This window comes from Bombyx mandarina, chromosome 24 (assembly GCF_030267445.1).
Source record: "Bombyx mandarina strain Sakado chromosome 24, ASM3026744v2".
Taxonomy (NCBI): Eukaryota; Metazoa; Arthropoda; class Insecta; order Lepidoptera; family Bombycidae; genus Bombyx; species Bombyx mandarina.
In genome coordinates, this window is record NC_143230.1 from 849,983 (window position 1) to 870,772 (window position 20,790).

The 20,790-nt window shown below is 37.5% G+C and overlaps 1 protein-coding gene across 3 annotated transcripts in view; it reads right to left on the reverse strand.

The window, feature by feature from the left end:
* The window catches only part of Cpr50Cb (Cuticular protein 50Cb), a 69,824-nt gene that overhangs the window by 27,633 nt on the left and 21,401 nt on the right, over positions 1-20,790 (reverse strand). For 2 of the 3 annotated variants that reach the window (XM_089738243.1, XM_089738241.1), the window contains exon 2: positions 8,094-8,132. In XM_089738243.1, the coding sequence (XP_089594369.1) occupies positions 8,094-8,132 (39 nt within the window). Of the gene's footprint in view, positions 1-8,093; positions 8,133-15,869; positions 15,985-20,790 lie in introns of those variants that run through there. The other variant, XM_089738242.1, reaches the window with a different exon arrangement.

Below are 20,790 nucleotides of genomic sequence, written 5' to 3' on the forward strand. Positions count from 1 at the left end.
GGTTACGCTGATATAACATCTCAAGGCTATCAGATTAGGTAGGAAAAAAAAAAAGTCTCGCTAAAACTCGAGAACGGCTGGACCGATTTGGCTAATTTTGGTCTTGAATTATTCGTGAAAGTCCAGGGAAAGTTTAAAAGGTGAGAAAATATAAAAAAGGTCGGAATTGTATAAAAACAAACAATTTTGTTTTTCCTTTGATGTGTCCCCTTGATGTGTCTTTTATTTATCGATTGAGGCACTACGAAGTCTGCCGGGTCAGCTAGTACACAATATTATAAAATGGTAAACAAATTTCGTCTGCGTATTTGCACGCGAATCTCCTCAACAGCGCAACGAATTTACACGTCCAAATCGATTAGAAATGACGATCTAAGATCTGGTAATGTTGGTAACTGTTCTTAGCCGAAATTGATAAAGGAGATTGCCAATTTTGCCTTTTTTTCATTTTAAAGGGGAACCAATTATGATGATTATTTTTTTATTTGAAATCCGGGTGTTTCTAATGTGGTTGCAATTTAAATTTTGGAAAATCTTTCTTAGCATACCCACATTGTGATATTTTCATCGGTATTCGGGAGTTGTCGAATAAACACGTCAGTTAGGTGAACTTGGAAAATCTGTTTTTTTTACATTTGTTTCCCTTACCTTTTTAAAATATTCAAAACGTTCGTAATAATGTAATGCCGTTAAAAAACACGAGGTTAAATAGGAACAGTAGTTTCTGTCATCAGATCCCCGTTCTGCCCCTAGTGATGGGAGCATCATTTTTTTTACTAGCTCAGATAACTCACCACGCGAACTTAACAGAAGTGGATATTATCACTAGTAAGTTAATGATGTTTATATCGAAGAGTGATTGGCTATTATTATAATTAAATTTTTTTGTTTTTTTTTTGTGTTGCCCTTGTAGGCAGACGAGCATGCGGCCCACCTGATGGTGAGTGGTTACCGTCGCCCATGGACTTCAGCAATGCCAGGGGCAGCGCCAAGCCGCTGCCTACCGCAAGTTTAAGTGAAGTTTAAACGACATTTAGCTTAACCCGCGACATTTAATTTTATCTTTGTAATTAAAGGTGCGTTTTGTTTGGTATTAAAGCATCAACAGTTCGATGTTTTTAATTGAACTTCAATTAAGTTTACTCCATTCGAATAGCTAAAGAAGTTTTCTTGTTGTTATGATAATTTTTCTAAATTTAAAACTTTAAATGGCTCTCCTGTAAAGTTGTAAAAGTGTCGCTTAAACCAATTAACCTTTCGATATTATTTTATCCTATAGAAATTACTACCATTTTAGTGTTTTTTTTTTAATATTCAATTTGGCAATTCGATGCACAAAAAGTTAGATAAATTTTTTTAATGCATGTGAGTTGTAAAATTCACTCACAAACGATTTTATACAAAAGGTCTCTTTTGCCCACGGACTCCATTTAAGGAGGCCAATTAAGACAAGAATCAGTAATATAATGCAACATATGTCATTTCATATCATTAATTTCAATCTAAATAAAGTAATAAATACATATCTACGTTAAAATGTAATTTATTTGCTTTTTCCTTTTTATGTTTTAAAGCTTAGAAAAATTAATTCTAATAATAACACAAATTCTTACTAGCCGTGGGTTGTGTGAGCCTACGATGGTACCAACACCCCGCCTAAGGCAGCCGTGAAGCAGTAATGCGGTAACTAACAGTATGCAGTAACTAACGATCTCATATCTCAAACCAGTGGTAATCGTGTTGGACTACGGGAAGAAATTAATCAGCTCAATCGAGAGCTCACGCATCTACGCAATGGATAGCAAGGAATTTCAGGAGGCAATTTAAAAAAACTCTTGCTGCTGTTTTTTTGAAGTGATACTTCTTTAGGCGCATGAGGGTAAAATTTTTACAGAACGTCACGCAGGTATGCAACGGAAGTGACATCAAACTACTATTGAAATTACGTACTTGTCAAATGTCAGTAGTAGTAGTTGTTGTATTTTTCCAACTGGAAAGGCAAATGTATCATACCATACAGCCTAATATTTTATAATTTTTTTGTGAAAAATGTTAATAGGAATTGAAATGAAATGAAAAGAATTTGGAACATTAATCAGATAGCATGAAATTAAATTAGTCAATTCAATTGGCAAAATATTAGTAATTTACAATTTAGAAATCTAAACATAATGTGACTGTCAACACTGAGGTTTGAGATTGACATTTGACACACTTTTGGTGGGAACATATATTCCTTTTTCCCTTCCTCTAAGTCTCGGAAATCTAAAGTTTTAGATTTTTATAAATGTAAGCAAGACTTATAAATTAGTTCGCCAAAAAAGTTTCACTTCTGACATGTGTACTTTGTACCCACGCACTTTTTTTTATTTTATTTTTATTTATTTATTTATGCGCGTTCCCCTGACGAGTCATTGTCAGGGACATTTTTTAGGCCTTTTTTGGTTTTTTCCCAATTTTATTTTTCACCATTTGTAATGTTAGGTTCGTGTTTCGTTCTTTTATAATTTTCGTTTCTCTGCTTATTATTTTACATTTTATTTCTTTGCCTGCATTAACTTTTTTCCGATACATTTTCATTTTCACTTCTCATTCGCATTACATTGTCTAAATCTGTTACATTTCTCATTGTACATTTAACATAATTATTTTTACATTTTTCTTGCTACTGTTATTGATAGTACAGACTCAGTGGTGAAATAGTTAGCGGTTCTTACCGTTGCGGCGAGGGTTGTGGGTTCGATTTCCACATCAAGCAAACATTCGTGTGATGAACAGATTTCTATGCTCTTTGTCTGGGTGTTTATTATCCATATACGTATATATTTAAACTTATATAAACATGTTTATCTGTCTCTGATACTAATAACACAGGGAATCTAATTGGGATCGTTTGCCCACGTTTGCCGCTAGGGGCGCTGTTCCAACTTCATACAAATTTGAGTTAACTTTTACGCTATCGAGAACGTTAAGAAACTCGCACTAAACACACAGATGACCGTGCGTGATTTTGTATCCAGTTATTATTATTATTTATAAAAGCGGGCGTTTCATTCGTCACATGTCTCAGGCGTTATTAGCCCGGTTTTTGTTAGGCTATACGGATTAAGCCAAGTATTATTGTTGTTTGTATGTACGTGCTACGTCCTGGAAGATATATATACGAAAAGTATTCGACATTTTTTTTTTTTTTTATTGCTTAGGTGGGCGGACGAGCTCACAGCCCACCTAGTGTTAAGTGGTTACTGGAGCCCATGGACATCTACAACGTAAATTCGCCACCCACCTTGAGATATAAGTTCTAAGATCTCAGTATAGTTACATCGGCTACCCCACCCTTCAAACCGAAACGCATTACTGCTTCACGGCAAAAATAGGCACCTACCCGCGCGGACTCACAAGAGGTCCTACCGCCAGTAAATAATTAATAACACAGACAAAAACGAGTAAAAACTTGATCATGAAACGGTTCTATCACATTTATCCGATAACGGCAATTAGTCAACCAAGTGTACAGTATGCTTAGTGCGAGTTTTTTAAAGTTCTCGATAGCGTAAAAGTGAGTTCATATTTGTATGGACTGTGAACGTTTGCCTACGTTTGCCGCTAGGGGCGCTGTTCCAACTGCATACAAATTTCAGTTAACTTTTACGCTATCGAGAACGTTAAAAAACCCGGACTAAGCACACTGATTTTAGAAATGTGAGCGTTCGAAAGGTCGCCTCTACCAGACAGACGCACATAACAATCTGCATAATGTAATATCTATTCTATGCTACAATAAGCGATAATGACAGTTATAAAAAAAACATACACACACACACACACACAATTATTAACGGCGTCTACCGATCGATAATAATGTAAGTTTAAGACAGCTTGCACTTTGTTACACAATTCAGTGGCGTGGGCTATGTTTCATAGGCAAATGGTGTTTATTTTGTGACAATATTGATTGTTAGTTTAATATACGCGGACAAGAGACTTACTGGTGGTAGGACGTCTTGTGAGTCCGTAGAGGTAGGTACCACCGCCCCGCCTATTTCTGCCGTGAAGCAGTAATGTGTTTCGGTTTGAAGGGTGGGGCAGCCGTTGTAACTATACTGAGACCTTAAAACTTATATCTCAAGGTGGGTGGCGCATTTGCGTTTTAGATGTCTATGGGCTCCAGTAACCACTTAACACAACTTAAACAATAAAAAAAAGTATAGTCCAAATGCATATAATTTTTATTATCTCTAATTTGACAGAGGTAATTGACGTAATCCATCGACATGCAAGTAATATACATTTACCCACTTATTTCATTTTATTGTTACACAATCAAGTATGTAAATGCAATAATAATTTAAAACAATTGAAACTTTCAAAAATGTCAAATTACGGAACGTAAAAGTCGACGAGCTTTCACGTAAACGCTTTTAAAACAAAGCATTCTTATTTTTATTGATCGCGTAAATTTTTATTGGGATTATTACGAAAAGACTACATTGAAATAAAATATGTTACATGTTTCTTTGACTGGTTAAAGACCACTGAGTTTCTCGCCGGATCTTCTCAGTTGGTCGCGTTTTCGATCCGGTTGTAGATTCAAGATTGATGGTACAAGACCGCGCGGGACGCCACTAATGCGATGGACCGACCAAATTAAAACTGCAGTGTGAGGTCCCCTAAATGAGTGCAGTAGAATGGCCTCGAGCAGGGAGAGATGGCGCGACATCGTGAGACGCATCAAATCTGCCCCTTCCAATACTACATGACGATCACGACCACTCTGTCAAGAGTGACACGACTGAGAAGAAGAAGAAGAAGGTAGATTCTGCGAAGCACAGCTCTTGCTAGGGCCAGTGTTAGCAACATTCCCGGTTTGAAACCGTGAGCTCACCTAGACGTCAAGGAGAAGCTGAAATAGCCTCTCAAGGCTATCAACATAGGCAGGGGGAAAAAAACGGGTTAAACTACAACTTCATCTGCATCTAATGTATGTTTTTATAATAACTTAACAATAAGTAAGTTGATTTTATAACACAAAACATCGTGTATTATATTATACGTGGCGCTAACAAGCGTAATGACTGATCCACATTCTATACATTTGCCCTTATCGCAGGCCGTAAGCCCGTGGAGCTTGTAGCATTAAGTATGCTAAGTACTCGATTTGACCCTAGGGCCAATCCGAAGTGTTGCCATACGAAAAGCATTGATATTGTAATTTACGTTACATCCATCAATATGGAAACACCGGTGTTGTGGATAAATGTAGCAGAAATATAAGTTTGAATGTACCAAGAAAAATGTTGTATAGAGGCGATGTTTTTAGTGTATGCTCATAAATTATGTAGAGCAATAAAATAGAATGATTTTAAAGTAACAAATTTCTAGTTAAATCTAGTAATTACATCGTTTAAGTGAAACTGTTCAAATATTGTAAAGTTTGGGCGTTGGATACAGTTCTTTCTGAGCTAAAGTTACTGATTAGATTTTCTACTAGGCACGATATTTAGTTGAAAACAAATATGACGCCTTATTAGCTCACTCAATAATATCTCTAAGTAATGAACAATAAGGCTTATAATAAAAATGTAAGTTTATTTTAATTGCGAGAACGTCCAATTCAATTTGCATTTAAATTTACAATTTCAAAAACGGCTTTTAGGTGAGATGGATATCTAAACTACGTTCTTTTCATTCGCCAAAGGACGTAAAATAGTATTTTCTTCTATATTACCGAGTTATGTAGACATCATTAAAGCTACCTTTACTATTAAATTGCCTCTCAATACTTGTCTTCGCATTTAATATTGTGCTATCGCATAATTTTCTGTATGAAGATTAAGCCGTAAATCATGTCGGTTCGCATTATAAGATAATATTATATATTACAGATTATATTTTTTATTATTATTCTCATTATCCTCTCGCAGGTCTGCTGGAAGAGATTTCTCAAAGAAATAAGCAGTGCCTTTGTACATAATTTTCCTATTACTCTATACTGTGTCTTGTTTTCTGTGTGTACATAAATAAATAAATAAAAAATAAATAATAAATTATACGTTATTATAGTTTGAACGATGCCCCATCGTATTGTAAATGTGAGATCTCCTTAGAACTGATCCTGAGCTTCTGAAATCCTGAGACCTATCTGAGAATCCTACTAATATTAAAAACGCGAAAGTTTTTAAGAATGTTTTTTGTTTTAACGGTAGGCAGCAGCTCGGCTCTGTCCTTGGCATTGCTGACGTTCAGGGGCGACAGTAACCACTCACCATCAGATGGGCCGTATGCTCGTCTGCCTAAAAGGGCAATAAAAAGGAAGCATCTATTTCTAAAAGACCTAAAATACTAAAATATTCTTTAAACCCAAAAGAAGGCAAAGTTAGGCAATCCAGGCGCTTAGTAGCAGAAATCGACATGATTCAGTGCGCCGCGTAGGGCACCGGTGACCTACACGACAGTCAATGGCTTAATGAAATCTGTGAGCTAAGCCAAGCCCTTCTTAAAATAATGGAAACAATCAATATCTTTTTCTTAATCCATCACAATGGTCAATAGGTGTGAAAAAGTCCATTATTTTTAACACACAAACAATTTGTTTTAAACATTGCTTAAACAATAGATTCTAAGCGATTAGTTTCTTTTTTGTTGTTGTTCGTATTGTTTTGTTGTTTATTAGAAGAATTGTAATTTGTGTTTTACTAGGCTGCACTAAAAGTATCGGGAATGGAATATTTCCACTGTTCCTGTCATATTAAAATCTTTTTAATTGAAAACTCCTTGGTTTTAAAAATCGAATACCATTTATTTATTTAAAAAAAGATTCTCGGTCTTGTCACGAGGTTTTGTCAAACTTGTTTAGTCGTTGAGAAAATGGAATTGACTCGAGAAAATTCAAGAGCGATGATTTATTATTATTTTCGAAGTGGTTTAACACAAAAACAGTGTGTCGACCGGATGATTTCTGCATTTGGTGATGAAGCCCCATCCAAAACCACAATTTATCGCTGGTTTGCTGAGTTTCAACATGGACGTGTCAAGCTCAGTGATGATCCCCGTCAAGGTCGTCCAAAAACTGCAGTCACCCAAGAAAACGTTGATGCTGTGCGTAAGCTGATTGAGGAAGATCGACATGTGACATACCGCGAAATTCAGGCAACTTTAGACATTGGCAAATACAAATAATCTTGCATGAACAATTAGGTGTAAAAAAGTTGTTTTCTCGATGGATACCGCATTCGCTCTGTGAAGAACAAAAAGCGGCTCGCGTTACTTGGTGCGTCAGAACTCTCGAAAGATCCACGCAGGATCCTCAAATACTGTATACAACATTGTATCAGGTGACGAATCCTGGATATACGCGTACGAACCCGAAACAAAAAACCAGTCACGAGTTTGGGTGTTCGAAAATGAGTTAAAGCCAACAAAAATTGTTCGTTCACGGAGTGTTGCAAAAAAAATGGTGGCCACGTTTGTCTCCAAAACCGGCCATGTTACGACTATTCCTCTTGAGGGACAAAGAACGGTTAATGCAGAATGGTATGCTAGCATTTGTTTGCAACAGGTCGTTTCTGAACTCCGTAAAGAGAACTGCAACCGCCGCATCATCCTCCATCACGACAACGCGAGTTCTCACACCGCGCACAGAACAAAAGAGTTTTTAGAGCAAGAAAACATAGAATTATTAGACTATGCGCCGTACAGCCCCGACCTAAGCCCTAATGATTTCTATACTTTCCCTAAAATAAAGAATAAATTACGTGGACAGAGATTTTCATCACCTGAAGAAGCTGTGGACGCCTACAAAACGGCCATTTTGCAGACCCCAACTTCCGAATGGAATGGTTGCTTCAATGATTGGTTCCATCGTATGGAAAAATGTGTCAAATTTCGCGGAGAATACTTCGAAAAGCAATAAATACATTTTTAAATAGTAATGTTGTGTCACTTCGTTAATTCCCGAAATTTTCAGTGCCGCCCTCGTAAGTAGAAATGGATAGAAGTAATCAAGACAGGCAGCCTTTAGCAGAGACGAGCTGTCTTAGTTTGAAAATTCAGCATTCAGGATAATAATGTGCTTTGGAATCTATTCGAATTACCTTGTTCACTGACGCAATCATTATTCTTGGGTTGTTTATCTGGAAAATATGAGAAATAATTGTTAATATAACGTTTTAATTAAGCACTTCTAACAATAAGCAGATAACGATGAAGACGTTAATTGTTTTTTTTTTTTTTTTAGTGCTTAGATGGGTGGACGAGCTCACAGCCCACCTGATGTTAAGTGGTTACTGGAGCCCATAGACATCTACAACGTAAATGAGCCACTCACCTTGAGATATAAGTTCTAAGGTCTCAAGTATAGTTACAACGGCTGCCCCACCCTTCAAGCCGAAACGCATTACTGCTTCACGGCAGAAATAGGCAGGGTGGTGGTACCCACCCGCGCGGACTCACAAGAGGTCCTACCACCAGTAATTACGCAAATTATAATTTTGCGGGTTTCATTTTTATTACACGATGTTATTCCTTCACCGTGGAAATCAATCGTGAACATTTGTTGAGTACGTATTTCATTAGAAAAATTGGTACCCGCCTGAGATTCGAACACCGGTGCATCGCTCAACACGAATGCACCGGACGTCTTATCCGTTAGGCCACGTAGACTACAAAAAAAAAAAAAAAAAGTTTCCTTCCATTAAATAACCACCCGAATTTGGTTTAAGACCGGTGCGGACCACACAGTGTATATATAATACTAGTACATTTATTTAACTAATTTGTTTCTCTTACGAACGACCAGATTGACTTGAATCGTCCTTGGGAATAACAGATTGTCAAACAATGATCAAAATTCTCGTTATTGAAGTTAGAAGTTCGTATCTGCTTTAAATAGGGTCCGTGTTTAGTTAGGTCTTTGAAAAAGTCAACATATTATTATTCGACAGGGAAATGTTTACTTCCTAACTCGTACGTACGGCTATAAACCTAATTGAAGTCATCGTTGGCCTGTAGGATAAGACGTCTGGTGCATTGGTATCGAGCGATCTACTCAAATCTGTTCATAAAATTTAAATTCAAATTTATTAAAATTTATTTTCTATTTTTCAGTTAGATTTTCTATAAAAGCGTATTTTGTTAGTTTTTTTTAAAACTATTTTTTCTTTTTTAGTTGAATAAAATTTTTTAAATTCTTTTTTTTGTCAAAATCAAGTTTAAAAATTCTGTTACATACTAACAACATAGATACGTCTGAAGCTAACAAAAGCTTATAAAAAACACCCTTCAATAACAAAGCGAATTAACAATTAATTTATGTTTTTTTTTCAACCCGTCTCTACTGATCCCGATGTTAAAGCGAAGTTATAAAACTATTGTACTACCATCGATCGTAGATGCGTGAGCAAATTTTCAAGTTAAACCGACGCCTTGAAGTCCGTTTAAGTGACGTTCAAAGATTCCGTTATATACAAACAAACTTACACACACATCACGGTAATAAAAGAGTGTTAAAAAACTTAGTAATGGCCTTCGTGGAGACTCGCAGCCAATTCGATTCGAAATGGTCTAAAATGACCCAACAATTCATTACTCGTAACGTATTGGATAGGTTCATACGAGATGTTGCCAATAATGAGCCTTTCTTTATTGTCTTATAGGCAGACTAGCATATGGTATACGTAAAAATGAGTGGTCATCGTTATTTAGAGACATCAGCAGTGACAGAAGCACAGCCAAACCCTGCCGGATGAGGACTCTCCATAAGCCTCGTTAAAAGTTTATTTATATTTATTTCCGTTCAATATGCATTCAAATTGAAAAAGGCAAAATACTGCGGAAATAACACACGCGAATGCCGACATCTTTAAAAAGTCGAAAAATTCATAACTTTAGTATAACAGCTGACTTCCATTTCAAGGTATGACATGTGGTTCCAAGAGAATTAGATCGCACGATGGTAGTACAATGGGTTCACGACTCATTCAGCTACAAATCCAAGGATTTGATTGTCAGCAGCTTGAAGAGACTAGTCGAATAACGCCCATGTCAAGCCCTTTAGGTTTCGTGAGAAGGACGCGTGATAACCCTACGCCTTCATAAAACGTACACAATCAATCATTAAACAGTGTTTACGGACTCTGTTGCATATGGAACATTCCTGATCCAGCGGACAGAATAGAAAGCAGTCGACGTCGCCCCAAACACGTCTTTTCGGATCCTCCTGATCCACTAAAGCTGCTTTTAGGCACCTCAAGCACCGGTCATCGTTCTCGTCGAACCCGTCGCTTGCGACGAAGGGCTCGGCGAGTAAATTAACCCTCAGACACAGCCCACTAAGTTTCTCGTCGGATGTTCTCAGTGGGTCGCGTGTCCGATGCGGTGGTTAATTCTGCGAAGCACGGCTCTTGCTAGGGTTCGTGTTAGCAACGCCGTCATGGTTTGAGCCCCGTGAGCTCACCTACTAGCTAAGGTTCCGCTGATATAGCCTCTCAAGGCTCTCAGCTTAGGTAGGAAAAAACAAAAGCATATGGAAACAGCCGGCGCAACTGGAGTGGTATTCAATTATTAACTTCACGAGATAGGTCGCTATCAACAGCTTGAAGAGATTAGTCGAAAAACGCCCATCTCAGGCCCTCTAGATTTCGTGAGAAAGACTCGTGACAACCCTACGCCTTCATAAAACGCACACAATCAATAATTAAAGAGTTTTTACGGATTCTGTTGCATGCGGAAACAGCCGGTGTATCTTGAGTTGTATTCAATTATTGACTTCAAGAGATAGGTCGCGTTTAAAAGTTCGATGCGAGAGCACGAGACCGTTCACCGTTCGGACGGTAACCGCTCACCAGCCTTCACTACGAACCGTCACGAGTGTAAATTAAGGCCACTTGCCTTGTACACGCGTGACCATCTTTAATTTGTTTTGTTTTCATTAGATCAATTTTATCTAAAACTAGCTGACCCGGCAGACTTCGTAGTGCTTCAACCGATAAATAAAAGACCTAAACTTTTGTAAAAAATAAACTTAAAACAAACAAAAGTAATCCGTCCGACGGAGGACACATCAAAGGAAAAACAAAATTGTTATTTTTATTTCATTCCGGAGCATTTTCATATTTATTTACCTTTTAAACCTTCTCTAGACTTCCGCTAATAATTCAAGCCCAAAATTAGCCAAATCGGTCCAGCCGTTCTCGAGTTTTAGCGAGACTAACGAACAGCAATTTATTTTTAGCGCCTAAATAAGTCAATTTCCATTTGGCTTCCAGCGGCTACCGGAGAGGGTAGACTTGACAGCGTGAATTCCGCCACCCAGCCCATGCGAATGCCATATGAGGCCGAATTGCAGTCTATCTACTAACTCAAAAATACATCCACACTATCAGTTCACACAAAAATCCTTGCGTTCATAATTGCCTTCCGATGTTATTCGTAAATGAGGTAACGAGGAGTAGTCATACAAGGCCTTGTTTAAATATGAGATATCAGATATCTAAAAAATAAATCTTTACGGGGAAAGATAGGTTTATGGTCAGTTAACAAGAGTGGGTCGTATGATTGTCAGAAGATAAATGCGGCCCTGATCTACTCAACTATAATTCAATTCATATACATACTTTTTAATATAATAATTTCGAAAGGTAGTTTGTTTGTTTGTTGGTTTGTCGCGCTTTCATGCCTTAACTACTCCGCTGATCGTCGCGATATTCTTCTACACACATTGGTAGGGGTGCAGATAAGATCATAGGGTATATTTTATTTACAAAAAAAGGACTATTCCTGAAGGTTTTTTCTTCATTTTTCTTCTTAAAGTGTCTATCCACTACTGGGGTTGAAACAGAGTACTTACTCTTTAAAAGGAAGAAGAATTAGAAGCTTCCGGGTAAACTTGTAAAATTCATAAACCGAGTAAAATTCAATTTTTCAGTATTATCCCGATCTGGACTTAATTCAGTGCTTTTCGATCGTGATGATGTGAGCTGTTTCTAATGAAATTTGTACGGAGTATTAAGTATTAGAGTGTGGCTTGCTTAGCGATGGAAAATTTAATTCAAAATTGACCTTTTTTTAACTACCTATTCGCTGATAGCCTAAGACTCTATTTCAGCTACGCCCTAACGGGTCGGTGAGCTCACGGGCTCAACCTAACAGAATTTGCTAACACTAGTCCTAGTCAGAGCAGTGCTTCGCAGAATCTACCGCCGGATCGGAATCGCGACCCACTGAGAAGATCCGGCGACAAACTCAGTGGGCTGTGTTTCAGTGGCTCGCTTTCCTTAGCCAGTGCATGTAACGCTAAAAATCTCGATAATAAAATAATTATATCTGTCTGTGGATATTTTCGTAATTAATTTCGATGGCGTTAGCCCGTGATGACCTTCGTAAAACTATATTACGTTATTTTTTAATGTAGGTCAGAATATGTAGCAAAACTTATTTCAGCTCATCGCTTGCGCTGCGACAATCGTCTTGCGTTACTACAACGCGCAGAACAATAGCGAGCCGTGGGACAGTTTCAAAACTCCGACACTCTTAGTTTGAAGGAGAAGGTTTGAAATAAGGAAGGGTAATTATACATACTAAATTAGTTTTGTAAATATGAATGTTTTTTACGCGAAATATTTCGTGTTTTTGTCGACCCTACCGCAATGGGTTTACGGAGGGAATTTGTCTTTCTATATCCCGTACCATTAATTCCATGTAGAATACTCCGAGGAAATACTTTACATGATCTCCCCTTTTTACGTTCGCGTTGTCCATTTCTTCCAAAATTCGTTCTATATACATAGATCTATTTTGGCCACCAATTTTTTTTATCCTACCTATTCGCTATTAGACTAAGGGGCTATTCCAGTTACGCTCTGATGGGTGGGTGAACCTGCTCAACCTTGGTGAATTTTCTAACACTAGCCCTAGCAACTACTATCGGATCGGAAACGCGACCCACTGAGAAGATTCAGCAAGAAACTCGGTGGGCTGAACCTTCTCCGTCGAATTCTAGAGTGCATTTCCAGATATCAGATTTACCGGTGGTAGGACCTCTCGTGAGTCCGCACGGGTAGGTACTACCACCCTGCCTTTTCTGCCGCGAAGCCGTGATGCCGTCGTAATTATACTGAGACCTTAGAACTCATATCTCAAGGTGGGTAGCGGCATTTACGTTGTAGATGTCTATGGGCTCAGGTAACACCAGGGACTGTGAACTCATCCACCCATCTATGCAATAAATAAATAAATAAATGCATCATCACGCGTTTAAAAACGTTATCACCTTTACACTATTAAGATCTGTTTTTTTAATTACATTTTCACGTTTACTCGAACTCTCTTTTTGAGTTTCTAACCGGACATTTCCATGAGTTGTATTAAACGGTCTAATTGAATAAAAAACGGTTTTTCTTTACTCATTTGCGAATTCCTTGATATTAACGTCCTAAAACCGCTTATTCGGTTAAGATTCCGTAATCCTCAGATCAAATCCCCATTAATAATGAGTCCGCAAATAAACCAGTTTGAATTGAACCCTACGACCTTTACTGCTCATTGAATGGCTGAGTCCTTGAGTAATAGATACGGTATGGATAATTGGATCTATGAATTTAGTGGTTCGTGGGCCTTTCGCAATTCGTCTGGAGGGTATTTTATCTTCGTATCTTTGGCTATGACGGGCTCCTAGTTTGATTCCCGATCGTGGTCTGCTTAGGATTTCGGTGTCTAGTTCGTATCTCATACCGTTTTTATTTCTACTCTTGTACAGGAGAAGACCCTGACGCCATTCAATGATTATAGAATCACTGTCGTGAAAATTTAGAGACCTAGTAAATTGCGCGAGGAAATACGAGATGTTTATTTCTTAAAAATCGCGTTCATTGAATCAAGTACCCATTTGTTGAGAGCACTCACGCGCCATCTATCGATCATTGATGACTGTTAAGACTGAACCGGAGAGCCTGTACCTTCCCCGGAGCCAAGAGAAAATGCATCATGTTTCATCGCAATCGGATGAATTGTTTAAAAACGCATTTATTAACCACAATGACGCCCGGGCGTGTTCTCCTGTTTGTTTTTTCCTTACCTATTAGCTGGTCGCCTAAGGGGCTAATCCAGTTTTTCGTGGATGGGGATTTTATTTGACTAAACATAGTGAAAATATGAAAGAATAAACCGCTTTCCAACTTGCTTCCATATTGTTGGGCGTTACGATAAGTCCTACTTCAAACAAGATCCAAGTACTATTCATTAGGCAACGGGTTGACTGCGCCCTTGACTTTGCCAGCTTCGCTGAGACACAAAAACCACTTATCATTAGGTGGGCGGTATACTGGCTATTAATTAGCAGCTACTACCTATTTTAACAGTAGGCAAGATAGTTCATTCTCCGGTACGACAGCAAATGTAATGAACTCAATTTCAGGTACATTCGTGAAGCGTCTGCTCTTTAGCTGTTAGGTCTCTTTCGGAGGCGCTCGGGCAGCTGTTAGCTAATCCCACCCCTCCTGGCAGAGCCTTTGCTCGTCCATCTGTCCTGGTGAAACTGAAAAGGCCTCCTGGCCACCAGTAATCCTTCCTTCATAAAACAAAATTGATCTATGAGAATCTTAAATTTGTGCTTTTTTTTTAAGTATTTGGCTCCAACGCGTTTGGCATTGATTTTGCCAATGTCAAAGTGTATATAAAAATTACAGGCGCTTAGAGAGAAAAAAAATACGAAATACAAATAAATTTGGTCAGTAATTTGTGCCTTATTAATAGTAATATGTAATATGTAAGTAATATGTAAAATAATGACTTCTTTATAAGTTCAATTTACTAATGAAGTATTTAAAGAAATTTATTTCCTCGACAACAACTAGAAAATCTATGTTTGTTTTGAAAATGCAACAAATTAATACCGTAATAGAATCTGGTAAAAGCTATTTTGTTTTTAAGCTCGTCAAAGCTAAAAAGAATTCGATTAACACTAACATTATTTTAGTTAAGCGCTGGAATGTATATTATTCGGAAGGTCGAATTGCAAAATAAAAGCAATTACCTAGAGAATAAATCCTAAATGTGTTTGATAACTTTTACAAAACCCGATAATTTCTAACTCAGTCGAGTTTTTCTTGGAATAGTACAATTTTCAAAGGTCATTTAGGATACACGATTATCTTTAATAACAATATCTGAGAATATTATCTTTAATAACAATATCTGGTGGTGAGTCCGCACGGATAGGTACCACCACCCCGCCTATTTCTGCCCTGAAGCAGTAATGCGTTTCGGTTTGAAGGGTGGGGCAGCCGTTGTAACTAAACTTGAGACCTTAGAACTTATATCTCAAGGTGTGTGGCGCATTTACTTTGTAGATGTCTATGGGCTCCAGTAACCACTTAACACAAGGTGGGCTGTGAGCTCGTCCACCCATCCAAGCAATAAAAAAAAAAAGTATTTTTAAATTTTCTCGTTACGTTAAAAAAAATTCTATTAATTTATCTGCCCGAACGTAGGATACTTGTAGTCACAAATCATTAGTGTTAAACTATTGCTTCGGTAATGGCAAAGCATAGTCGAGCGAACCCCGTCTGCTGTTAAAGCTCAAATTAAAATTGTTTTTACGAAGGCTACGCATATTCCACGCGAAAATAAAAAAGAAAACGCTTCTTTTCTGTCTTATTCTCTATAAAAATATCAATCGTGCACCGTACTGTAAAATTTTCAAGTAAAACAAAAATATAAAAACTAACTAATGAATTGAGAATTAATTAGACAAATCCCGCGCAAACACAACAAGAACGTGCGACCGTGCAAAAATTGCGTTTCCCGCTGAAAAAAGCAACTAGGGATAATTTAGTTTAAAAATAATCGGAGGAAAATTGCATTTTTATATTAACCTTTGATTTTCTAAGCGTGTCCGATCACTACACTGCACACACACACACGCGCTAGTCACAAAGCGTTTGAGACGACTGTTGTTTGAGAGAAGCTCACTACATATTTATACTTGATCTTATTTTCTGGCGTCGTGTTGAGTAAAGATGGCCGGGAGGGGATTTCCGGGTTGTCAAAATTTGTTTTTTTTTTTTTGTATTTTGGACGTTACTGGATAAGATGTTAGTGCTTTATAGTCAGAGAAAGCGGTCGGCAGATTGAGTTAAGAAATATGTAAGAAATGGAAATTCTTATAATATTTTGCGCGGAAGTTTTAAATTTCGCGCGTATTTTAAGAAAGAAAAAAAAGGAAATACATATAAATAAAAGAAATAATTTTGATTTTAAAATTGCAAATGTCAAAATGAATTCGATTAATAATAGTAGTGAAATATATAATTAAAATGTTTAATTTCAGACATAAACACAATTAACAATATAATGAAATCGTAAAAGTAAAATACAAGATCGCGGCCACAGAAATATTACATCCTGCGGCTTATAATGCAGCGAGAGGATCCAGGACAAGAGAAGACCAAGCAGACGTCACATATCCTAGGTCTTGTTTCTGCGATGGCATCTCCAAAGTGGGAATAGCCTTGACGGTAGCCAGCGCTCCACAAGAGAGGACATACTTTGTCACTTTGCCCTTACTTTATCATCAAGTCTGAAGTCGTCGCGGCCTAAAGGATAAGACGTCCGGTGCAACCGTTGTAACTATACTTGAGACCTTAGAACTTATATCTCAAGGTGGGTGGCGCATTTACGTCGTAGATGTCTATGGGCTCCAGTAACCACTTAACACCAGGTGGGCTGTGAGCTCGTACACCCATCTAAGCAAAAACTAATAATCTAGATTTGTCGTGGATGGCCAATGCTTGAATCTCAGGGGGTCGCTTTTACGTTGTGCTTTTTTTTTCCTTTTTAGGGAGACGAGTTAAAGCTCTTCTAATGGTAATGTGATCCGCTTCGTTCAGAGACATCGGCAATGCCATTAGAACAGCGAAGCCGTTGCCTATTTCTGGACTCTTTGGCTTTTTTGATTAGTTAGGCAGACCAGGTTAGCGAAGTCTTTTTTATTCCTAATATTTTTATTGCCTAGATTGGTGGACGAGCTCACAGCCCACCTGGTGTTAAGTGGTTACTGGAGCCCATAGACATCTTAAGACATGGTACGTCACCTTAAGGCACGAGGCTGAATTTTTGGTTATTTTTTATATATTTTTTTTATTGCTTAGATTTTAATTACACGATGTTATTCTTTCACCGTGGAAATCAATCGTGCACATTTGTCGAGTACGTATTTCATTAGAAAAATTGGTATCAGCGTCGGATTCGTACACCGGTGCATCGCTCAACACGAATGCACCGGACGTCTTATCCTTTAGGCCACGACGACTTCAAATTATGCTGTGTAACATCTGTCACGCTTTCAAATCGGGATTCAGTGCTCCGCGGCAGAACTAGATGCAGCGTTGGAAACTACACTTTAGACACGAAGTTATTATAACTTTGATTTTTTTTAATTGCATAGATGGGTGGACGAGCTCACAGCCCACCTGGTGTTAAGTGGTTACTGGAGCCCATAGACATCTACAACGTAAATGCCGCCACCCACCTTGAGATATGAGCTGTAATGTCTCAGTACAGTTACAACGACTGCGCCACCCTTCAGACTGAAACGCATTATTGCTTCACGGTAGAAATAGGTGGGGTGGTGGTACCTACCCGTGCGGCCTCATAAGAAATCCTACCACCAACATTGATACCTGTGCGAGATTGGAACAAGGGTATAGCAATCCAATCATTACCATTACCGGCCGTCTCTCCCATTACCACGGACGCTATTAGTTGAAACGCTATTACAGAGTGCCATTATTAGATTCTAATTGAATGAGAAACCCTCACTACTAACAACACTACTACAACTAATAAGCAGTGGTATTTATATTTAAATCTTCATTAAATCAATTATTTCGAACCAGTAATAACAGTCAAAGGTCCTAGTTAAAGTTGTTGCGAGATAATCTAAAGCAAATGAACAAAAATATTTTGTTGTTGTATAGTCAGGTCATCTAGTTCACGGTACACCTGATGTTAGGTGGCCGTTGGAGAAAATAGACATCGCAACGTGCCGCTGTCCATTTGGAGAGGAGATCTAAATCTCTTTTGTGCGTAGTATTTCGTGGCAGCAATAACCGTTGGCAGCAATAATAACTGGTGGTAGCACGTCTTGTGAGTCCTCACGGGTAGGTACCACCACCCTGCCTATTTCTGCCGTGAAGTAGTAATGCGTTTCGGCTTGAAGGGTGGGGCAGCCGTTGTAACTATATTGAGACCTTAGAACCCATGTCTCGAGGTGACTAGTATAATAACGTTGTAAGTATCTTTGGCCTCCGGTAACTACTTAACATCAGGTGGACCGTTCATCCAAGCTCGTCCATCCATCTGAGCAATAAAATAAATGCTAATACCAAATAAAACGCACCTTTAATCTTCTATATATATAAAAATGAATTGCTGTTCGTTAGTCTCGCTAAAACTCGAAAACGGCTGGACCGATTTGGCAAATTTTGGTCTTGAATTATTTGTGGAAGCCCAGAGAAAGTTTAAAAGGTCGATAAATATGAAAATTCTCGGAATTCAATAAAAATAACAATTTTGTTTTTTCTTTGATGTGTATGATTTAAGTTTATTTTATACAAAAGTTTAGGTCTTTTATTTATCGATTGAGGCACTACGAAGTTTGCCGGGTCAGCTAGTTACAAATAAATATGTTAATGATGATGTCGCTTAATACATATAGCCTTTCACCCCTCGATATTATGACAAATGACGTCAATTTTAAACATTTCATTGAAACAATAAAACAGTAAAATTAAATCGCTAATGTATCACGTGTCTTATTTATAAAAATGAACAAGTTTCTGCTGCAGTTGATAATTATGGGCAAAGTGGACGGAAAGAGACGTGCTGGGCGAAGAAAGAAATCTTGGCTCCGGAATATCCGGGAGTGGACCGGTATTGCCTCCGTCGAACAGCTGTTCCGGCTGGCTGCAGATAAAAACGAATATAGAAAGCTAACGGCCAACCTTCAGGATTGAAGAGGCACTGGAAGAAGAAGAAGAAGAACAAGTTTAATTTATTTTATTTTTACAGGCCGTGTAGGCAGACGAGCATACGGTCCACCTGATGGTGAGTGGTCACCGTCGCCCGTGGACTTCAACAAATCCAGGGGCAGAGCTAAGCCACTGCCTACCAAGAATATGAAAATGATAGCATTAAATTCATTAATTTCGTTTTTATTTATAAATTTAGCTGGTTTAATTAAAAAATTGCCGTTAAGTTTTTGTAGTGATTGCAACGCGATACATTCTATTTAAATAGTTATATAGTTACAATTGTTTTGTTTCTCACGATTGCTCCACTTCGATCGTAAGTACGTATTAAGTATCGTGTTTTTTAGTATTAGGAGAATTTATTACAGCGAATAGTATGGTTTTTGGTGCCTACCTATGCGAGTAACTTGGAGGGGGTTATTCTAAATTCACTAGACATATAGGTGAGGTTACTTAAAGAGCTCCTCGACTGGCTATTTTGCTATTAGCCCGGATCCTCCTCAGCAAGAGCAATGCTTCGTTGCACATACCACTAGATCAGAATCAGTGGTAGGACCTCTTGTGAGTCCGCATGGGTAGGTACCCGCCTATTTCTGCCGTGAAGCAGTAATGTGTTTTAGTTTGAGGGTTGGGGCAGCTGTTGTAACTATACTTGAGATCTTAATGCTTTTCAGGATATTATCAAAATAACCCTTCTACTCATATCTGTTCATAAAATATTTATAACTACTGATACCATGCACCCCACACTTTTATTTAAAATAAAATCATTTTTTCTTACAATTTTATTTAAATCAAATTTATTAAGATTTATTTTCTATTTGTTAGTAGTGGGATTTTCTATAAAAGCGTACTTTTTTTGTTCTTTTAGACTATTTATTTATTTGGTATATGAATTTAATTTTATCACAAACATTTACATTAGTATTTAGATTTTCAAATACCAAACTTATTCGGACAGTCGGTAAATAATGTTGTTTGTTTGTCTACATAGGCCCCCTCCAAGTCTCGCCACAAAGTCCTGCGCTACCTGCATCCAGCGGATCCTCGTGAACCTCAATAGGCCTTCGGTCCATCTTGTGGGAAGCCTACCCACGCTTGTTATGAAATGACTATAAAAAAACGGGAGATTGAGCCGTAAATATATTTTTAATACGCTTTTATTAGTTTCAGACGTGTGTGTATGTTTGTAACGGAATCTTTGAACATGATTTTGACCCCCTTCAAAACGTCGGATTAACTCGAAATTTGGTATACTTATTAAGGACCGATGACAATTCAATATTTAAAAATAAAATTTGAAAAAAAGTAATTGGAAAAATTTAAATACAACCAAAAAATGAAAAATAATTAATAGTTTAAAAAAACTAACAAAATACGCTTTTTTAGAAAATCCAACTAAAAAATAGAAAATCAATTTTAATAAATTTGAATTAAAAATAGTGTAAGAAAAATGATTTTATTGTAAAAAAAAAAGCGTGGGATGCATGGTATCAGTAGTTATAAATATTTTATGAACAGATATGAGTAGAAGGGTTATTTTGATAATATCCTGAAAAGCACCAATTTATTTTATATTTTTTAGTCGAATTTTCTATAAAAGCGTATTTTGTTAGTTTTTTTAAACTATTATTTATTTTTTTAATTACGCGTCCAAGGTTTCTATTGTTTGCAATACGATTAATTGTAATAGTTTAGAATAGTTAGTGCATGTGTTTTTTTTTTTAATTTCACATAAAAATTTAGGGTCATCACATTTGACATT